Genomic DNA, 13,203 nt, shown 5'->3' with positions numbered 1-13,203 from the left:
GCAGCAGCCTGGCCCCCGGCACCCCGAGCGGGGCTGCCGGCAGGGGAGCCCAGGGGGCCTTGTGGCCCTGCTCGAAGAGCAAAGCACGCTCCTTTGCCCGCTGCCCTCCCTCCCACTCTGCCCCCAACACGAATAACACAAAATTGATCTTACAGGCAACTGTTCATCCTGAAATTGAGCTTCAGCACCTCTGAACCTTTCCTCTGGGAAAAAAACAAACCTGTTTTCAAGGAGTTGAATCACTCAGCCACTCAGAATTGTGTTGTCTGCAAATGCACTACAGGGTTTATCAGGCGGGATTAAATATATAGATGTGGCAATGCGGGGGCTGAGCAGCAGAGAGGGGTCGTGATCCAGGCGGTGTGGATTGGCAGAGCCCTCCTCCAGCCTCTGGATCCAGGCAGGTTTGTGGCGGGTAAGAGTCCAGCCCCAGGGAACAGTTTGACGTGGGCTCAGAGATAGCGGAGGGAAAGGGAAAAAAAAGAGATCACACTTTCCTCCCTGTCTCAGCAACCCCAGCCTCTGCTGCCTGCGTCTCTCCTGTTAGCAGAGCCTGGCACCATGATGGGGACAGCTTCGAGGCAGGGACAGGGGGATCCCCAGAGAGGGCCATGCCAATGCCAGCCCTGGGGACTGCACCAGGCTGCTGGTGCCCACACCCTTGGTCACAGTGTGGTCCTTGCCCCCCGCGGCGTTGCTACCCAGGGAGAGCGGCCGCAGGGCAGCCTGGCGGTCGATGCTTGCCTCCAGGAGCCCATCGCTGGCAGCTGCCTGCTGGCTCGCATCTTTGCTGTTTACAGAAAAAACACCTCACGCTCTGATTTGAGGAACGTGGGAGAGAAGCCTGTTCTTGTCACTCTCAGAAATCCCCTGGCCGGGATGCAGCCCAGTGCCTGGGGTCCCTTGGGCACAGCTGGGCTCTGCTTTTGCAGCTCCTGCTTCAATCCCCCTGACCTGGCTGGCAACAAATCAGTGCAGCCTTCACCTTCCCGATGGGATGCTCGCTGCCTTCATTTTCTCAGAGCTTATTTTCAGCACGGCTTTGCTCCTTGCAGCACTGGCTGCCTGCAGAGCTGCAAGATGGGCAGGAGGGCTATGGCTGCACCATCCCCTGCAGCCTTGCCCATCAGGGAGCTGTGTTGCCGCATTGGCTTTGCTGGCCTCTCCAAGGGCCTCGTTAGCTTGGCCCCAGTGCCCTGCTGACTGCAGCACGTGCGGCCGAGGCTTGTAGCTGGTTATCTTGAGGGCCTGTGCTCATGGCCACCTGCAGAACTGGCCCCATGGCCATTCCAACCATCCCCAGGCCCCTCGGCGGATGCGGGCGCGGATGCAGGCATGCCACGCGGGTGCCTCAGTTTCCCCAGAGGGCAGAGAGGATGCGGCTGGCTCCCCGCCTCCCGACGGTGTCAGGTCCACTTAGCTCGGACAGTCTCTGGAAGAGGAGCTGTCGTGCAGTGTGCATTTGCTCTGTGCCCCAGGGCTCCAGATCCTGCCTTGCGCCTCACAGCGCCATGGCCCCGTAAACATTAATGGCAACAGTAATCAGAGGAGACTTCTCCCGGCTCCTGGTGCTGGGAGAGCCAATGAGTGGGGACGAGGACTTCTGCACGCTGCCTCACAGCTAAGTGCCCACTGCCTACAGCCCCCTGTCCTCTCCCCTGCACTGGACAAGGTGCCCCAGGCTCGGCTTCACACAGCCAGCCCTCACTCACACTGCCTCCCTACAGCAAACTCAGTGGGGAGCTCTCGAAATCCTGTGCTGGCTTTCTGCCGAGGAGAAGCCGGCGCAGACCCAAGCCCGACACTTGCCCTGAGGGGAGCAGGGGTGGGGGGTACCACGCTCTTCTCCTCCTCCGCTGAGATCCTCCTCTGCGGACCCCTGCAGCAATGGTTTTGTACAGCGGCTCCTAGCCATTACCAAACTGTAATTAATACAAATAAACAAGATGAGCCAGCCACAGTAGGGTGAACGGAAACCTGAATGACATATCCGCTGGGAATCATTTATTCTGCGCTTTTCTCTTTATTTTAATACTATTCACTTCCTCGCAAATTAATCACAGATTGCCTAGGACCAGAGGCGACTCCGTGGCTCAGCCAGGTGGCCTCAGGGGAGAGGGCAGAGGCAGCCAAACAGCCAGAGTCCCAGCCCTGCCTATGCTGCCCTGGTTAACAAGCAGCTCCCCTCCCTCTGCCTCGGTTTCCCTCTCTCAGCCAGCCACTGCAGCTCCCTGCATCATGCAGCAATGACTGTCCATCTTGCCTTCTCCAAGGAGCTTACTTGCCCCTACCGAGGGACAGGATTGCCCATCCGCTGAGCCTCTGGGGAAGGCAGGCACAGGGGTCCCAGCAACAGGGCTGAGCCCCCCGGGGTCTGTGCCCCAGCCTGCCTGCGGGCCCTGGACTGCGGCCCCGGGACAGGCACCGCCAGGCCAGGCAGAAGGGGGAAGGAGCCCGGCTGTTCCCAGCCGCTCCCTCCCGCTCAGACGGGCAGTACCTCCAGGGCATCCCTCTGCCCCAGCGCATCCCTCGATCCCAGCACGTCCCTTGTCCTCGGAGCATCCCTCAGCCCCGCACATCCTTTGATCCCAGCACAGCCATCAGTCCCGGCGCATCCCCCAGCCCCAGCGCACCCCTCGATCCCAGCGCACCAGCGCATCCCCCCGACCCCGGTGCGCCCCGGGACCCTGCAAACCCCGCAGGGAGCCGCCTCCCTCCCCAGCACCGGGGCAGGGCCCCGCGCCGAGGAGTCCCCACGGGGGACGTAGGCTCCAGGACGGCCCCGACGGGGCGGCAGAGGTCCCCGAGGCCGTGGGGAGGAGGCGGGCACGGCGGCGGGGAGCCCCCCGCCGCCGTGCCCGCCTCCTCCCCGCCGCGGCGGGCGAGGCTCCGCCCGGCTCCCGGGGCCCGCAGCCGGCCGGCGCCCACCCCGCGGCGGGCTCCCGCTCGTCCGGACTATGAGGAGCGGGACCGGGCGGGGGGAGGCGGCAGCGGCGGCGGCAGCGGCCCCGGTGCGGCGGGAGCGGGAGCGGGGGCGCCGCCGCCGCCGGCCGGGTCATGCCCGTGCGCCCGGGGCGGCTGGGCTGCGGGCTACGGCGGGATGGGCGCGCTCCGGGCCGGCGCCCTCGCCTTCCTCCTCCTCCTCCTCCTCGGCTGCCTCCTGCCCTGGCGCGGCCCGCTCAGGTGAGCGCACGGCGCGGGTGCTCGGCGCTGCGCGTCCGGCGGGGCGGCCCCCACTCGCGGGCCGTGGGGCTGGGGAGGCCGCTGCTCTCCGCACCGCTCCCCCAGAACCCCCTCCTCCGGCACCCGGACCCCCATCCCCCGGGAGCCACATTTTCCCTCTGCGACCCGGGCATCACCCCCTCTCGGAGATGGATCTCTCCTGTGGAACCCGGGCATCCCCTCCCGGAGGAGCCCCGGGACCCGCACCCCCACCCCCGATCCGGACCTCTCTCCAGAGGCTGCTCCCCCTAGCCAGAACCCTCCCAGCCTCGATCCGGACCTCCCCGCAGGCCACCAGAGCTCCCTCAAATCTGGCCTGGCCCCCCATTCCCCGAGACCCTGACCCAGCACCCCAGGGACCCACCAGACCTTCCCCCTCCAGCCCCAGCCGCACACAGCTGGGCTCTGCCTGTCCCCAGCAGCCCCTGCCCCAGTGCTGGGTCCCCAATGGTCCCCCTGTCCCCAGGCCAGGTGGGGACCCTTGCCACAGTGGAAGGGATGAGCTGAGCGAGGTGATGGCCCAGGCAGCTCCTTCTCCAGTGCTGCAAAGCCCCTGTGATGCCCAGACCCTCTCCTGGCTCAGGGTGTTTGGGGAGGACCCAGTACAGTCCCTGACTGGATTGCCCAGGTCGGTGGGTGCCCCAGGTCCCGTGGGTGCAGGAACAACTCTTGGTCCACTTGGATGGAAAATCCAAAGCCCCCAGGTCCCTTTTTTCCTCTCCAGCCACCTTGGGTGCTATCTGGGACAAGGTGGGATGCAGGGGAGAGTGGACCAGGCAAGGAGGGGCTGGGGGGCTGCAGTACCCCTGGGTTGAGCCCATTCCCTGCCCCCACTCCTGCTCCCACCACTCAGCCAGTACGGCTGGAGCAGTGTGGGGAGGGGGAACCGCAGCATTTGTGGCAGGGAGGGGGGAAATTGTGTCAAAATGTCATCGCTTCATATGCGGAAACCGCTTGTCTCGGGGTGGCATTTTTAGGCAGACGTGAGTGCTTTCCAGTCCCACCATCCCCTCGCTCCATGGAGATGCTGAGCTCCAGGGCCCCGCAGTGCCCAGGCCAGGTTAGTGGCAGAGTCCCCTGGGGCAAGCAGTGCCTGAACTGGGGAGCTGCAGCCAAACCTTGAGAAGAGCCAGGACCCAGGGGCTGTGTGCCAGCATGGCCCTGCCAGCGATGCCGCTGGAGGTGGCTGCACCCCGGGCGTTTCCGCACCCCCTGCAGTCCCTAAGGTCCGAGCATCGCTGAGGCTGCAGATCCACCGCTGCTCGGCCAGTTAGCTGAGCCTCTTCAAGGAACTAGCTGTTGCGGAGCCAAGGGAGCCTTCCTCCCACATGCTCCAGGGGAGAACCCTCATCCTCCTCTCCATCCAGAAGGATATGGCTCATGGCTATGTGGCAGGCAGAGGTCTGACTTAACTCCTTGTTACCCTGGCCTCTCGCAGCCCTCCTCCCAAAGGCACACCTCTCTAATGCAGCTCCTAGAAGGGGAATTTCTCCCAGCCTTTTGCTCTTGGCCTCAGGTCTCAGGTACTCTCTGCTGCCTGTCTCCAATTAAGGGAAAACCTGCCCGGCTGGATCATTTTGGGGTGGCTGTTGTTGCTGTTTCTAGCTGGCAAGAATGCACATAAGCCCCTCCAGGATAAATCCCACTCCCCAAGAGGAGGTAGGAACAAGGTGTGTTGGTAGGAACAAGGACCCCAGCGGGTCCCAGCTCCCAGCATCACCCTCTGCTTGTGATAATGGGGTTGCAGCTCCAAGCAGGAGTGGGACCCACCAGGGCATGGACCTGGCAGAGTTATGAGGCAGCATGCAGCAGCACCGGCAGTGTGCTCAAAGCTCCCTTTGTGTCTGGACATCTCCAGCTAATTCCTCTCCACCACAGCCACATACCTGGCAATGTGGTGAGCGAACGTCTCTCGCATTGTTCCTTGAAATGATCATTATAGACTGACAGAAGGAGACAAACTGGCAGGCTAAGATGCGTTCACAAAAATATCCCCTCCAAGGTCAGTTTAAATAAGTCTCCATCATCGTTGAGAGCGCTGCGTGGGAGGGCTCATGTCAGCTCTGCGCCACGGCCAGTGTGGAGGTGGGCTTTGCTGCTCCTCTTCTGCCACATCATCCTGGCCCCTGGCAAGATGTCACAACCCCAGCTGTGCTCCTGGGCATCTCCTCACTCACACCAGGCCAGCCCATGCCTCGGAGTGGGGTATTGTGTCCCCTAAGCTCCCCAAGCCGTGAGTCTGTTCCAGGTGGGGCACGGATGTTTGCTCGGCAACTCAAGCCGGGGCTGGCGACTGAACCCGGGAGGGACCCTTCCCACTTTCCCCCTCCAGCACCCACACAGAGCCCAGCTGCCATGCATGAGGCCATTGCCTGCTGCACCCCATCCCCACCACAGCCCTGGAGCCAGGAGGCACCCAGCCCTGAATGCTGTGCCAGGGGACATGGCAGGCAGGGGCTTTGCTGGCAGGGGGACAGGCAAAACACAGGCACATGGCACTCAGGCTGTGGCAGGCGAGGCAGGGAGCCGCCGGGATCACAGCGGAAGGAGGAAGGGGTCCTGGGGTCAGCGCGCTGACTCAGCTCTGGAGCAGATGCAGTGTGGGCACAGTGGCTTCCCCACTTCCTCACGGGGTGCCGAAATGTGCCTGCAGGTGCATTTGTGCAGGTGCATTTGTGCCTGGTGCCGGCAGGCAGCTAACCTGCCTCGTCTGCCCCGCAGGCTGGTCTCAGGGCGGGAGGAGATTAAAGCTGCTTCCCGAAGCTCACCCCCGCCCATGTCACCCTCTGATTTCCTGGACAAGCTTATGGGACGAACGTCAAGGTATGACGCCCGGATTCGACCCAATTTCAAAGGTAAGGGGAAGACGTGAGCCTCCCAAACCTGGCAGTGACCCACGCTTATGGCTGCCCAAAACCAGGGAACGGGCAGGTATGGGTTTGGGGGCAGGACCCTGACCCACATCCCTCCGTCCCAACACCCTCCCCAAATTCCCAGCTGCTCCTGCGATCACAGCCTCCCTGCATGTGCCTGCTTTGCCTGACAGCATGGGCAGCTGCAGTGCTTGCAGGGTGTGCTGGGGCTCACCTCAGCACGCTACGGGGGTGACCCCAGTGGGCAGGGGGATGCTCGTGTGCATTCATCCATGCAGCGTGCGCAGGAGGCGGCGTCCCCTCGTGTGCCTGTGTGGTGCACGTGTCTCCCCGGCCAGCGGTGAGAGGAAGCTTCATGCTGTTTTCCAGGTCCGCCCGTCAACGTGACATGCAACATCTTCATCAACAGCTTCAGCTCCGTCACCGAGACCACCATGGTGAGGGTTTTGTCAGGATGACGGGCTCCTCTCCCAGCGCCTCGGTGCTGGTGGTGGCTGTGGGTCCCAGTGCCTGAGCCCATGGCCGTGCTCACAGGGGTCCTGTGAGCCCTTCTTCAGAGCCAGCCCTGGCACTGCGGTGGGGACATGCAGAGCCATAGCAAATGGCTGTGGCTTTTCTGGGGTCAGTTAACTAGAGCTTGGCTGTGTGGGCTACATTCCCTGTGCCTGAGCTGGGAGAAACACCCCAAAGGGTCAGAGCGAGGCAGCTGGCAGTAGCTCCCTGCTCTTCACAGGCTCGGCAGGTGCCGTACAACGCAAACGAGCTGTTTCCCCACCATCCCCAGCCTCCTTGGGTGCATGAGGAACTCCTCTGAGGAAGACCCAAAGCTAAAAATTCCCAATTTGTGCTGCTGCAAAGCCTTAATACTATCAACCATCACAGCAACCCCCTCCCAGAGGGCCACAGAGCCCTGTGAGGAACGCTGCAGGCGGCAGCTACAGGTTCTCCTCCTCCTCTTGGCTGATGTGGCTTTGTCTTTTTAATTTCCCCTGGCTGCCGACAGCGTGGGAAGGCTCCTGAGCTGCCCCTGGCCTGTGCATGGTTAGTGTCAGGCAGGCAGCACCTGCAAGGCTGAGCCTCAACTGAGACCCCTTCCACGTCCTCCTCCATCTTCTCCTTCCTCCTCCTCCCCGGGCACCGTGGGGTGCTCCCAGCTGACGCGGTGCCCTCTGTCCCAGGACTACCGGGTGAACGTCTTCCTGCGGCAGCAGTGGAACGACCCCCGCCTGGCTTACCGCGAGTACCCCGACGACTCCCTCGACCTCGACCCCTCCATGCTCGACTCCATCTGGAAGCCAGACTTGTTCTTTGCCAATGAGAAAGGGGCCAATTTCCATGAGGTCACCACTGACAACAAGCTGCTGCGCATCTTCAAGAATGGCAACGTGCTCTACAGCATTAGGTAGAACCCTTCTCCTCCGGTGCAGTGCCCAAGTGGGGAGGTGAAGCTTTTCTCTTACCTCCCATGGGGCAGCTTTACCCCCCAGGACTGCCCCAGCCCCCAGCAACCCCCTCCTTTCCTCTGCCTCCTCCAGGCTGACGCTGGTCCTGTCCTGCCCCATGGACCTCAAGAACTTCCCCATGGACATCCAGACGTGCACCATGCAGCTGGAGAGCTGTGAGTATCTGGGGGGGTTTCAAGCTGTGCTTTGTCCCCCCTATCCCATCCTATCCTGTCCCATCCCATCCCAAAGGCTGGCATCTCCTTGCTTCTGAGGGAGGTGAGCAGGAAGGAGCAGTCGTTCGGGGGGGGATGAACAGGGTGTATGTCCCCTATCCCATGGCTCCCTCCATCCCCTCCAGTTGGCTACACCATGAATGACCTCATCTTCGAGTGGCTGGAGGAGCAGGAGGCCGTGCAAGTGGCAGAGGGCTTGACGCTCCCGCAGTTCATCCTCAGGGATGAGAAAGACCTGGGCTATTGCACCAAGTACTACAACACAGGTGAGCACCCAGGGACCTGCTGCCAGCCCCCTGCCACGGCCCGGAGGCCCCTCTCGCCCATCAAGGCTGTCTTTACCCACAGGCAAGTTCACCTGCATCGAGGTGAAGTTCCACCTGGAGAGGCAGATGGGTTACTACCTGATCCAGATGTACATCCCCAGCTTGCTCATTGTCATCCTCTCCTGGGTCTCTTTCTGGATCAACATGGATGCGGCACCGGCCCGGGTGGGCTTGGGCATCACCACCGTGCTCACCATGACCACGCAGAGCGCCGGCTCCCGTGCCTCCCTGCCCAAGGTCAGCACCAGCCCCACACTGGGCTTCCACGCTGCAGCCTGCCCGGGGTACCCAGGGTGCCCGCTGCTGCCCCCAGTGCCCTAGGGGCAGGGACAGCCTTCCCTTGGGAACGGCTGGATCCATAGCCCTGCCGGCTGGGGCACTGTGTGTGCCAAGGGGAGGACACAGCGCTGCTTGGCCAGGCGAGCTCTGGCCCATGTGTCCCAGCTAAGAGGGCTCCTGTGCCCCTTGGCAGCGGGGTGAAGCTGGCAGTGGGGGGGATGAGAGAGGCGAGGGGCAGTGGGTGCTTGAGCCCCCTCTCGCCCTCACAGGTCTCCTACGTGAAGGCCATCGACATCTGGATGGCCGTGTGCCTGCTCTTCGTCTTTGCCGCCTTGTTGGAGTACGCAGCCGTCAATTTCGTCTCCCGCCAGCACAAGGAGTTCATGCGCCTGCGCCGGCGCCAGCGGCGGCAGAGGATGGTGAGTCCCTCCTGCCACCACTGTCACACGTCTGCCCGTCCTCAGCTGCTGATGGGACACCCTGGGGCTGCAGGGCCAGTTTCTTTGCTGTCGCTGGGGCAGGGCTCGGCACTGGGCTGTGCCCGCTGCCCGGGGCTTGCGGCTGGCCCCTCTGGCACATCAGGGACCCACGGGCAGTGCAGTCCTTCTGCCTGCCTGAGCAGCACAGTGCCCCAGGCCCCACCAGCACAAACACACCCAGGGTGCCATCCTCCTCCTGCTGGGACATCCTCGGGCTCTGCTTCCTCTAAAAAAGCACAAAAATAAACAGCGAGGAGAGGGGAAACGGCTTTTCCCCTTACCTGCAGCCCCAAACCTGGGCTCCTTGCTGTGCCACAGCAGTGACAGGAGCTCGCTGCTGCATCAGGGCAGTGAAGCACCAAGGGGACCCAGTGGCAGCCAGGGACAGGGTCTGAGCTGCAGACGGGAGCACGGCAGGGCCTGGAGAGGCAGGGTCCTACGCTTGCGGGACAGCCCTCCCCTCCACCAGCCCATCGGCACAGGAATCAGGCCTGCGAGATGCTCAGGGAAGGCACACGCCTGCCCCACTCTCATTTTCTTGCTGTAAGTGCACTGCGAGGCACCAGACCTCCATGGAAAACATGAGTACACGTATAAACCACACAGGCTCGCAGTGCCCTGTGCAGCCAAATCCCTTCTGCATGTGCTGAAGACGGATCCCAGTGCCTGGGCACTGCTGGGGGGCCTTTTGCCCCCAACATGGAGCGCCTGTCCCACCCACCATTCCCATCCTGGCTCCCAGAGCTGCTGTCTCGAGGGCCGGGGCAGAGCCATAGGTCACCCGCTGTCCTGTTTCTGTTTGGTGCGCACTGTTGGATGCCAAAAGGGCCTGAGCAGCGGGACGGCCAGCCTGGAGTCCCTGTGGCAGCTGAGCAGCCGGCACAGCGGCGAGCACACCTACGCGACGCTCTCACAGCTCTCCAGCTCCCGGGTAAAGCACAACCCTCCAGCACCCCCCCCACGCAGTGCAGCGCACCCCCAGCCAGCCCCACCCCACCCCTCCCCAAAACAAGCACCCCAGGGGCCGGCCCCAGGGGCCAGCAAAGGCCCATTGGAAGAAGCATGGCAGTGATTAGCACAGAGCATGCGCCCATAGGATGGAGCTGCCGATCCCTGGGCTGAAAAGAGATTTGAGGGGTGGGAATGGAGCAGATTTCCCTGGAGACACCGCTGCTCCGTGCCTCAGTTTCCCCTTCCGTAAAGCAGGACCAGCACAGTCCTTTGCCAAGGGATGAATGATGCTGGGGCAGACTGAATGGCCACTCCTGGGCTGCTGCCCAGCTCCCCAGCCCGTGCCCACAGCTCTGGCAGGGTGAGGTCTCTGCCTGCCCTGCTTTCCTGGCGCAGGCAGGTTTGAGGCACTTGCGGCTGCCTGCAGTAGCTCCAGCACGGGCAGTTGCTCAGGGCACATGGGCGATTTGCAGCTTCAGGCGTAGGGAAGAGCAGTGGGGCAGGACAGGCTCCCAGGCTGGTGGGGAACTGCTGGTGGATGACCGCAGCTCCAGGGAGGAGATCAGGCCTGGTACATCCTCACCTCCCCGCCCAGCCGGGCTGCCCCAAGCCTTCCCTCCACCACCATCATCCCTTGGACACTGGGAGAGGCTTCCCGGCTCCCCCCGGCACGCTCCCTTGCTCCCTGCCTTCCGCAGCCCCTGAGCACTGACCCCTCGAGATGAACACCCACCCAACTGGGGCCGGGGGGGGGCTCTGCAGAGCCCAGGAACCATCTGCCGGCTTAAAACAGAAGAAAGTGCAGCTTCCCTGAGGTGGAGGCTGCAGAGCCACCCTGGGGTGCCGCTTGCAAGGCACTGGGTGCAGCCAGGAGCACCCTGGGTTGCTGCTCGGTCAGAGACTGGAGCAGAGCCCTGCTGCCCGCAGCTCCCATGCCAGCACAGCCTGGGTGCCGCAGCCCGACAGCAAATCCCTCCCACAGACCCTGCAAAGCTGGGCCCAGGGAGCTCCCGGCACCCAGCCTCAGCCCCCAGTAAGCGCCCCGGGGCTGCCCCAGCCCAGAGGGCCCAACTGGGAGGACCAGCACTCCCAGTCTGCCATCTCCTCCCCCAAATGCCCTGGCTGGGCCCGCTGGCTCCCCGGGCTGGTGGAATAGCTGCTGCCCCCCAGGCCACACAGGGCACCCCAGCTCTCCCCGCCACGTCCCCCGGGGTGGCCGCAAGTGCTCAGCCTGGGGCAGGGGAATAAAATTCCACTATAAATGAGAACTCATCTCAGCAATTTGAGCCGCTGCTGCTCTTCCCGCTGGGAAATCTTGCTTAGCTGGCGGATTGCTGAGTTAAAGATAGATGCCAGGGCAGAAACTCTCCGCATGAGAGCCCCCTTGCCGGCTGAGCGCCTGTGCAGGCTGACCTCAGCGAGGAGGCTGCTCTCCGTGGTTTGGAGGGCAGTGCCGGTCGGAGATGGCGTTTGGGTTCTGGCACCCAGGGCACGGCACGAGATGAGGGGCTGGCCTGCAGCATGCCGCAGGAGAAGAGGTCCACTGCAGCCAGATATGGCACCAGCGGGGCAGAGGGGGGATGAGCCACAGAGACCAAATGAGTGGTCCGGGGGCTCAGCAAGAAGCCAGACGTGCAGCCCAGGCTCACACGTGCCAGTCTCTCGGCAAATCTTTGCACACACAACCCGCCCCACCAAGGATAAAAGAGCAGGATGAGGCGGGTTGCTAACCATGCGCAGCTGTCGGCGGGGAGGAGCGTGGACACTGCTGGCTGGCACCCGAGGGGCCTCGAGGCAAGCAGGGCTGTGCCGAGAACAGTGGCCATGGGCTGCAACCGGAGGGTGAGGGCAGGCGCCTGGCTCTCATGGCACTTTTGCAGGCTTGATCATGGGCATGCAGCCCCATGGGCATGCTGCCCTCCCTGCAGACCCCTGCCAGCATGAGGGGAGATGGGGTCAACAAGGGCAGAGAGACCAGCAAGCAGTCCAGCTCTCTGAGCCTCCCTCCTCTGCTGCACTGGGCAGCCTTCACCAAGCAGCCATGGGAAGAAACAAGGTTCTGGGCCCTTGGAGGGACTGGGAGACCCTGCAAGCCTTGATGGTAGCCAGGCTCCTGCATCTCTGCCCAGGTCTGGCCCAGGAAGCTGCCTGCCCCCTCCTAATCACCGGCACAGGCATGCTTTTACCCCACAGCAAACATGGCTGCCACAGCATTGCCTGCACCCCCAAGCTCCCTGCACCCCAATGCACTCTGCACCTCAGCGCACCCTGCACCCCTGTGCCTTGCACCCGCACACAACCTGCATCCCCTGCACCCCCATGTGCCCATGTACCCCCCACCCCAGTTCAGCCCTGTCCTCCCAGCTGCCAGAGAGCTGGGCTTCCCAAGCCCCCGAGCCGGAGCTGGGAGAAGGCTGGGGAGGGATCAGTGTCAGGCTGCCAGGGTCAGAGTTGCCCTTGGATGCACCCTTAAAACACATCCCAGACAAGACAGTAGGTCAGTGCTCGCCCCCACACCCCACGCACACTGCTGCCTGCCTCTGCCCGCAGCCTGCTGGCCCTGCGCTTTTGCCTGCACGCTTCAGGCTTTCTGAAAAAGTGCCTAACCTTGCACTGGGCTCTTACGTTACTGTATTGCCTGGCTGGAGGGTGTACAGGACATGCTGCCACAAGCGCCTGCTCACCCTACGGTATTGGCACCCATGGGGTGCCCCGGCTGACAGCCTTTCCCTTCGCCAGGAGGAAGAGCTCGTCCGTGAGAGCCGCTTCTACTTGCGAGGCTATGGGCTGGGCCACTGCCTGCAGCCAAAGGACGGGGCTGGGGAGGGCCCTGGCATCTACAGCCGCCCTGCTGCCAGCATGCTGCTGCAGGAAGGGGAGAGCCTCCGCAGGCGCTACATCGACCGCGCCAAGCGCATCGACACCATCTCCCGAGCCGTCTTCCCCTTCACCTTTCTGGTCTTCAATATCTTCTACTGGGTCGTCTACAAAGTCCTGCGTTCAGAGGACATCCACTCGGTGCCCTGAGGCCCAGAAAAGCATGACTGCCTCTCAGTCTGACCCCGGGCAGTGCACCCGGGCACCATGAGCTCAGCCAGAACTACGTTTCCCTCTGTCCCGGAGCAGCGGCACAGCTGGGCTGGGCCTCAGAGCCTGGACATGTGGCAGCCCCCACATCCCTTCGGATGCCGAGGCACCGAGGGGGGAGGATCAGTAACCCCAGGTCCCCACAGGCACCTGGGGAGAGGGACCCCTCCTGCATGGTGTCACCCTAGGTACCCGGGATGCTGTGCTGCTGGGGGAGCCCCAGGTACCTGGGGATGCTGCACAGCTGGTGGCCAGGGAACACCACCTTCCAGCCAAACACCCTCTGCCTCTCTGGACCTTCCATGTCA

The 13,203-nt window shown here is 63.2% G+C and overlaps 1 protein-coding gene across 2 annotated transcripts; it reads left to right on the top strand.

Annotated features, from left to right (window-relative positions):
• Positions 1-2,957: 2,957 nt before the first annotated feature.
• LOC309595618 (glycine receptor subunit alpha-4) lies at positions 2,958-12,835 on the top strand (the record flags this gene model as incomplete). Of its 2 annotated transcripts, none has more annotated exons than XM_082322818.1 (8): positions 2,958-3,183; positions 5,944-6,077; positions 7,274-7,497; positions 7,631-7,713; positions 7,899-8,039; positions 8,122-8,336; positions 8,648-8,797; positions 12,548-12,835. In XM_082322818.1, the coding sequence occupies 8 exons, from the start codon at positions 2,958-2,960 to the stop codon at positions 12,833-12,835; spliced, it is 1,461 nt and encodes a 486-aa protein (XP_082178944.1). The 2 variants fall into 2 exon arrangements, with proteins under 2 accessions (XP_082178944.1, XP_082178945.1); XM_082322819.1 differs by lacking the exon at positions 2,958-3,183 and adding an exon at positions 6,465-6,532 and having other exon boundaries at positions 5,984-6,077.
• Between the last annotated feature and the right edge of the window lie 368 nt (positions 12,836-13,203).

Source organism: Platalea leucorodia (genome assembly GCF_965183815.1).
Source record: "Platalea leucorodia genome assembly, chromosome: 10".
NCBI lineage: Eukaryota > Metazoa > Chordata > Aves > Pelecaniformes > Threskiornithidae > Platalea > Platalea leucorodia.
This window is presented reverse-complemented; position numbering and strand designations above follow the sequence as displayed.